This window comes from Bufo bufo, chromosome 1 (genome assembly GCF_905171765.1).
Source record: "Bufo bufo chromosome 1, aBufBuf1.1, whole genome shotgun sequence".
Lineage (NCBI taxonomy): Eukaryota > Metazoa > Chordata > Amphibia > Anura > Bufonidae > Bufo > Bufo bufo.
Window position 1 is genome coordinate 406184884 of NC_053389.1, and position 8843 is coordinate 406193726.

The 8843-nt window shown below is 38.9% G+C and overlaps 1 protein-coding gene across 2 annotated transcripts in view; it reads left to right on the top strand.

Annotated features, from left to right (window-relative positions):
* SH3RF2 (SH3 domain containing ring finger 2) overlaps positions 1 to 7073 on the top strand; it is a 140298-nt gene extending 133225 nt beyond the window's left edge. The window contains exons 9-10 of one of the 2 annotated variants that reach the window (XM_040406127.1): positions 4331 to 4674; positions 5632 to 7073. In XM_040406127.1, coding sequence (XP_040262061.1) covers positions 4331 to 4674; positions 5632 to 5955 — 668 coding nt within the window. In that variant the 3' untranslated portion in view covers positions 5956 to 7073. The remainder of the gene's footprint in view (positions 1 to 4330; positions 4675 to 5631) is intronic. The other variant, XM_040406135.1, reaches the window with a different exon arrangement.
* Positions 7074 to 8843: the final 1770 nt, after the last annotated feature.

Consider the following 8843-nt stretch of genomic DNA (forward strand, 5'->3'; position numbering starts at 1 on the left):
TTTTGTATAAACTGTACAAACTATAAAAATGGGACATAGTTTTTAATGTTTTAACTGTATATTAACCTGCTAAAATCTGTAAATGTCTTCATGTCTAATTCATGCTCTTCACTGAAGAGGCTGATTATTAAAAGCTTTTATTGCAGGTCTAAATAAAATAAATACATTCGCCCAAATTGCACAAATTAAAAACTTAAAATGTAAAGGAACAGATCCGTTAACATATAAAACAGATACTTCCTTGGCAAAATTAAAAGTGACACCCCAAATTCTGAAATATTGTATAACTATTGTACAAAGATCACAATTAGCTCTAAGCGAATTTCATATTATGAAATTCGTTCACGCTTAGTTTGGTGGTAAAAGCAGAATTGCGTTATGGATTCCGTTACCACGGACCATAACGCAATTCTATGACTGAATGCTTAGCGGAATGCCTTTAGAGGAATTCCGTTATTCATTCCGTCATAATAGAAGTCTATGGGCTGAAAAACTGTCCCGTTTCCGTTATGCAGGGAAGTCCTCTAGACTTCTATTATGACGGAATGAATAAGGGATTGCCTCTAAAGGCATTCCGCTATGCATTCAGTCATAGAATTGCGTTATGGTCCGTGGTAACGGAATTCATAACAGAATTTTGCTTTTACCACCAAATGAAGTGTGAACGAATTTCATAACATGAAATTCGCTCATCTCTAATCACAATGTACTGATCTGTAAAACAGGCTGTGACAATAGCCTAGCCTATAAATATCTTAGTAAATGCCTGATGTTGAGAAATATGTTTAATGCTGTGATCACACTTTGTGGGCCTGCAACGAGGCTAAAACCACACTACATGCATGTCGGCAGAATTTTCAACTTGAGTGCTGCTAGCAAGATAGTAAATAGCCATACGGTACTGCAGGTATAAGTGATGATATACACAGAAATGGGTACACCAAGCCAAACTTATACAAAAGAGTTTCCTATTGCCTTATCTCTGAAAGCTTAAAGGCTATGTACACCTTTGGGGTTGCATTTTACTCATTTTGGGCTAAAATCATTATTTCAATTGGTCTTTATTAAGAATATTCAGGCGTCCTGTCTCAAAGGCTTAACTGTCTAGCTGAATCGTACTTTCACTTTAACTTTGTGCCGGTCATCTAATAACCCTTATCTTTAAATTACTAAAGCCTGTATTACACTGGCAGATTTTCTGCCAGATGATCTCTAACGAGCATTCGTAGTAACCCTCGTTAGCGATGATCTGGCAGTGTAATAATGCTGACGATTACCTGATGAACAAGCAAACGCTCGTTCATCGGGCACTCATGATCTTTCGGCATGCATGTAATAGCAGAGGTCTCTTCCGCTAGCAAGCAGGCGATTCCCAAGAAGCAATGCCTTAAAAAGGTCACACTTATTCAAGCCACATTCTTATCAGTAAGATAAGAGTTGAGCTATAACAAGTGTTTAGGAGGTCAGAGATCAGCAATAAAGAGCCATCAGCTAAGCTGCCCGGAAAGAGTAGAAATTCAGACCCTGCTTTTAGAGAATCTTGGGGCTGTACGGAGAAAAGGGCCCCAAAGTTTTAATTAAGACAAATTGAAAAAGTGATTTTTAACCTCAAAAATGCAACAGTAACAAAAAATTGTACCCAAAGGTCTAAATAGCTTTTAATATCAGGATACTGCTTTCTGACCATAATGAAGAACGCAGTCTATTACTATATTCGATAAAGCAAAAAAATATTATTTTTTTTACATTGACAATCACATACACATTGGCATGCAATTGAAAACATTTTTCTAAATGTTTCATCACTTTAAGAAAAGAAAAAACGGGTACCATGTTCATCAATGACAAACATGTTGTGAATACAGCCTAAGGCTAGTTCCACTCGTGTGGTAAAGCTATCCAGCAGGCTGTTCTAGCAGAGGAACGGCCTGCTGTTCACCACCAGACACCATTGACTATAATAGTTTTCCGACATGAGTGCCGGGATTCAACCAGACAAAAACCTGTGTGCTCACTCATACTGGAAACTGGCCGGATCTCCACCGGATCCCATTATAGTCAAAGAGGTCTGGCAGTGAATGACACTATCCGGCTAGTCCGGATACGGTGAACTCCAGCAGACTATTCCTCCGCCAGAAAAGCCTGCCGGATACCTTTAGCGCAGGTGTGGAACTAGCCTAAGGCTGCATCATGGCTCCTATAATTACATACTATTCTGACCATGAAAAAGCTAATACCTGATGAATTAAAGTCAGACACAAAGAATATGACAAATGTATCAGATTTGATAATGGCAAAGATTCTGCAATGAAATCTGTATCAAATCCAAGGACAATACGCATTCCATGCATTCACATGCATCAGAAAAAATCGGGGTGGATTTTTGGTGTTTCCACAGCTAGCTGCTTTTTTCTGCAGGTTCAGCATTGAAAGGCTGACCCTAACCTCCATGAATCACAAAGAGGCTAAACCTCATGCGGATCTGCTGTACAGCCAGCAGCACATCCGCAGCAAATCTGTCAACCACAGATTATATTTTTAGCATAAATATAGGTTGACATGTGAACATACCCTAACATAACCTATGTTTAACATGTACACATGACGTGTACCTTAAACTGATTTCTCAGATAGTTGCCATAAAATGCCATTTGACGCCATAGGGTTCCATTGTTAAAAAAAAAAAAGTATCCATTGACGTATACATTATTATTTTTTTTTTTTATTCTATATGTTAAACTTGACATGAAAACCTGAAAGCCTCTTACATACACATTGGTTAAACTACATTTTCACATCCTGCAGAATCAGGCAAAAAAACATCAAATCATTTTTTGGGACAATGGAACCCTATGGTGATGGATGCCACTGTATGGTATCCATTGGAGGCTTCAATTTAACATATACATCGTGTATACGGTTAAATGTCGGACAAAACAGTGATGTAATTTATTTTGTAGCATTCAAACATACCATATATCACAGCCCTCACCCCATCTGAAGATGTCCATTTTATTTATTATAAAGTGCACGATACAGGGAGTAAAATGTAGCACAAACAGCCAGCCAACGGCCGCTTCTCGTCATGTGACGTTTTCTCAGGCCTTGAGAAAGCGTCACACGAAGTGAAATGACCGTTGGCTGGCTGTTTGTGCTACATTTTAGTCCCTGTGTCGTGCACTTTATAATAAATAAAATGGACATCTTCAGATGGGGTGAGTTCAGTGGATACATTCTTGAATGCTGCATTTGATCGACATGTTTTTCTAACACCGAGCATTGCCCTCCTATGGTGTGGATTAAAGTGGTTTGTGTGAGTGGTGCTGACCATCTATTTTTCTTTTGGAGTTTTGTAATTTATTTTGTGCCATGACATTGTTTGCAATTACTAAAAAAAAGATAAAATTATACTTTTGCTTTTTATAGTCAGATAGAATTTTCCTATTAAAAACAGTGGGCACTATGGCTCCCTGCTTAGATCACCTGCCTCCCATACAGAAGAGTCTGAGTTCAAGACCCAGCAGCAACAAGTTAAAAGTAGAGATAAAAGTTAAATATGCTGGAGTACCTCCAAGCACTGTTAGAAAGAATACTTCTTTGTCTTACTGAGTGCATGCCTACGGCGTTTGGCACCCGGGGGGGTCCTTTCTCTGCCCCCCCACCCATACTTTAAAACATTCTGCCTCCTCACAGTAGTTATGCCCTCATTGTGTTCCCCCTAACAGTAGTAATGCCCTCATTGTGCCCCCACTCACAGTAGATATACCCTCTTTGTGCCCACATAACAAATATTATGCCCCTTCACAGTAGATATGCACTATCTGTGCCCCATAAAAGTTGGTATTCCCCCTTTCCCCCTTCACAGTAGTAATGAAAAGGAAAAAAAGGAGGGAAATGCAGGATCCAAACCAACTCGGTGCTTGTCTGTGAAGTATAACAAATTTGAATAATCTTTGCTTTCCCCTATGCTGTCCCCATGCTGCTATACTGCATGTGCTTGTGTGCTGCTCTCACTATGCCCACTCATACTTTAAGTATCTGGAGTTAGGCTGCCCTATATTGCCGTTTACACTATGAAGCTCCAGGCTTCCATCTGCTCCACTTATCTCATGGTAGAAGTGGCCATGAGTAGAGAGACCTGGACAATTAACCATGTTTGCCCCTAAGGCCAGTCCTGGGCAGGGAACAGAAGACTACTGAAGCTTGGGAAAGATGGCTCTTTCCATACAGTATTGCAACATTTTACATATTCACATGTACTACTGATTTAAGAAAAAAATGTATAACAATGAATAGAAACATTTTGACATCTGAACATTTTGTTTTACAGGTATGCCTCCCCAGAAGAATATACAAAATAACACTACAACACAGGCTGTGACTACCTTCAGTAGACCATCATCAGGCATTGTTCAACCACAACAACTTTTCATCAATGCCGCTTATTCTCAAGTAGGAGCCAGTGCTGATATCCGGCTGAGGCCCAGCTCAATGTGTGATGTTTTGCCTATCTCTGGTAGACCAGTGGATTATAGGAGATACTCTGCAGCTAGTTCTATTGCTTTTGACCCTAAAGAGTTCCCAATGAAAATAGATTCACCAGCAAAACCACTATCCACTGCTCCTCCATCTATACTGGTGAAGCCAGACACACCTAAAAATAGTTCTGACAAGGTAACTGTTGTTATAGATCATATAAACCAGTAAATATGCAGTTTTATATACATTGCCCTATTAAGAAATGGTATCCTTGATCGGGACCCTTCTTTCTCTTTGGAGGGCTTATCATGTTTGGACATTACACAGACACCTAGGTGCTGTGAAATGGTTCATTTCACTTTTAATTCCTACCTGATATCTGAGATTGTGCCCACTCAGGAGCTTTACAGTAGTAAAGAACCAAACACCCGTTAATAAGGTTCTGTAGAAGATATAAGTAAGCAAATGTTTGTGCCACTGTATGTTACTATAAAGACACATAAGAGGAATGAAGCATTCCCAGAATGCACTTCAGTGAATTGGTCACTAACTTTAGCTGCAATTTATTGGGGGGCGGGGGGAGCATTCAGTTACTGGAAGCAGTCCGTTACTGGTAAATGACCCACAAAGATACAACAAAGCAGGAGATCAGTTATGTATGCTTCCTTTACAGGTCCAGCAAGGAGTGAGTGGAATATTTTTTTTTAGCTCAATCATAGACAACTCCTTTAAGGACAAATGTGGATATGTATTTTTCTAGTTAGTGAACATCATTTATGCTGTGAGGTTGGCATATTAATACATACAATAGATGCAAAGTTTTATTGTCTTTAGACGCATGATTTGGTAAAAATAGCCCAATTTCACCTTCAGGTTAAACAATCTTGTGATCATATTGGGATAGATATCAAAATCCTCCAATGGTCAGAATGGCATAATATCACATTTTTTTCTGACAATTTTCCATTTGACAAAACCGGGTATTCTCCAGACTCATTAAGATGGCTCCAGGTCTGGAAGATTTGTCATTCAACATTGTTGTCATTCAGACATGTTCTTGTCCATGGGTAGTCTCACCTTAAATTAGTTTAGTTTATTGCAATAGGCTAGATCTTATTTCAGTATAAAAGTGAATAATTTTCTCTTTTTCAGCAGGTGAAGACTGTAAGGTTCATGACTTTTAGTCCACCTACGTTGAAACGTCAAAGTGTTCATCTTGATGACAAATTGGAACAGTTATCCAGTCAGCCACCCACACCAACCACGCCAGAGAACTCTTCCACATCAGACGCTTTGGTAACTGTATCGTTAAGACCCAACCCTAGCTTGGCTCAGCTGGCAGAAGGTCGCAAAGTACAGAAGCTCAGGAATATAACTCCACAATCAACTTTGTCCTTTCCCTTCAAAAAAGCCATAAGCGATAACCCAAATAGGTTGACTGCAATTCATCAAACCCAAGATATGCTGTCAACTTAGTGCCTCTGCCTTGATTTAACTTGTACTCAGCTTTTTCCTTCCTTGGCACATTAAATTAGATTTTGTGTCTCAGAGTTTCTCTATAATTTTCTCATCAATCCATTTTGTCATATGGGACAGAGTTACCATGACAAACAAAGGATCACTGGCACCTTCAATTATGAATGGTTCTCTTACCGATCCTTCTTATTATCCAGACAGGTTTGTATCAGACATCCTGTCATACTCATTGCGACATGAAGATATATAGTGGATATTTTTGACATATTGACTGTTTTTTTTTTCTCTTTAAGAAATAAGGTCACTTACTCAACAAGGTGAAAGACAGAAACTAGTTTGATATTGACATCCCCAATTGGAAGCAGGACATTTAAAGCTTTCACCTTTTTTTGTTTGGCATTTGTATATATTATGTTTTTGTTTTCCAATGAAATGTAAAACTAACTCATATCCAACATACTGACTATGTTGACTTGAGTTTCGGTTGTGAGGTCTCAAATTCCACTGACCAACTATAACTATTTTTTTTTCTTTTAGACTATTTTTTTATATCAGCGCTTATGTTCATATGGTCAAAATACTTGTATCCATCAGAACCAGTCAAAATTTGACCAGAATAACGTTTTTACAGATTCTTTCAGGAGTACTGTTTCTCCTCATGGATACTGTCATTATGCTTCCTGGGAAAAGGTATGAAAATGAGGTAGCTACGCTGTGACCCAGTAATGATTCTTGAAACATAAATAGGAGCCTCTGGTGTGGATAAAATCCCTAATCATGTTTCAAAGGTTTTTAAAGGGGCTGTCCGACCCCAAATGCAAACTTGGTAGGGATGGGAAAATGTTTAAAATAAAGAATAAAAGACAATCACTTGGTTATTAATGTCTTATTCCAGCAGCATGGGTCTCATCCCCCCTCCTTCTGTCTCTTGTGGACGGAAAGTGTGGCGTCCTATCCATGGTCATGTGCACCACTACATCCAATCATTGGCCTCAGAGTTGACGACTGACCTTCTGTTAAACTGTTACAAATTTTCTAGTTATTATATTTATGAATTTGCTGTAGACTCATAAATTATATAGAAGGTATGTTATCTGTACATAACTCTACATCTCAGTATTGGCTTGTAAGTAAAATAAATCTTAACATTTTGGATATCAACTTCATGACTGATATTTTTTTAATGGCAAAATTATTTGTACGTCAGTATATGTCACAATATATAATAACCAAAATCATCCCATCTATCCTGGTTCACTGTGCTTTAGGCCTCATCTAGAGAGCTGTAATGCAGCCACATTGTTAGTGTCTATATTACAAGGAAGATACTTGGAAGCCCTGCCCCCTCCCACTAAGCCCTACTACTTTTCTTGCCACTTTAGAAAAGTGGCGAGAAGATCAAAAAGTGGCAGATTATGGTGCAAATAAGCAGTGCCCCACAATTTGCAACTTTTTTTTTATGTCACAATAGTGGTGTAATACCTTTGATATACCTTTGATATGGGGGGTTCCGGTCGTGTGCATCAATACTGATATTAAAAGGCTTGTTCCATTAAGACAACTTATCCTGTGGATAAGTGTCTTATTGGCATGGGTCCCATGCTTACCCGTTTGAATGGAACGGCAGTCATAGTCAAACACTTATACTCTGCCATCTCCAGCAATCGCAAAGAATTGAATGGACGGGGAGCACACTCCAGTGATTGGCGGGGGCAACCAGACACTGTGGATAGGGGATAAGTTGTCGTAATGGGACAATCCTTCTAAATGATATCTACCACCAGTCACTTAGAATTTGGTGCGCATGACACCTACTGTAGTTTATGTTTGAAGCTAAGGTTGTTTGCACATTGTTCTTTCTGTTGCAGTAATTTCCCACATAGTTTTCATAGGTAAAACGTTAAATATCTGTTTTGCCTATATAAGCTACATGGGCAATTTCTGAATGGCAGAACTCTGGCAATCGAAATGAAAATACCAGCTGTTTTTATGATGCATTTTTGGTTGCCTTTTTTATCACATTAACAGCATTAAAGGCATTAATGAAATTACATTTACTCTAAACTAATCCTGAATACAGAATTTTTGGACAAATATTTTTTTTTATTGAATCACTCTTCCTTATACCACCTCATTCTAGACCAAATAAAATGGTGCTAGTCTATGATAACTGTGGCACTACCATAGTAACATAGTATATAAGGCCAAAAAAAGACATTTGTCTATCCAGTTCGGTCTGTTATCCTGCAGGTTGATCCAGAGGAAGGCAAAAAAAAGCTGTGAGGTAGAAGCCAATTTTCCCCACTTAAGGGGAAAAAATTCCTTCCAGAAGGCAATCAGATAACTCCCTGGATAAACAACCCATCTCTAGTATCTATAACATGTAATATTGCTACACTCCATAAACACATCCAGGCCCTTCTTGAACTCTTTTAGTGAACTCACCATCACCACCTCCTCAGGCAGAGAGTTCTATAGTGTCACTGCTCTTACCGTAAAGAATCCTCTTCTATGTTTGTGTACAAACCTTCTTTCCTCCAGACACAGAGGATGTCCCCTTGTCACAGTTACAGTCCTGGGTATAAATAGATGATGGGAGAGATCTCTGTACTGACCCCTGATATATTTATACATAGTAATTAAATCTCCCCTCAGTCGTCTTTTTTCTGAAGTGAATAACCCTAATGTTGATAATCTTTCCGGGTACAGTAATTGCCCCATTCCAGTTTTTACTTTAGTTGCCCTCCTCTGTACCCTCTCCAGCTCTGCTATGTCTGCCTTGTTCACAGGAGCCCAGAACTGTACACAATACTCCATGTGTGGTCTGACTAGTGATTTGTAAAGTGGTAGGACTATGTTCCATTGGCAGCCATACATGCCCACGCCAT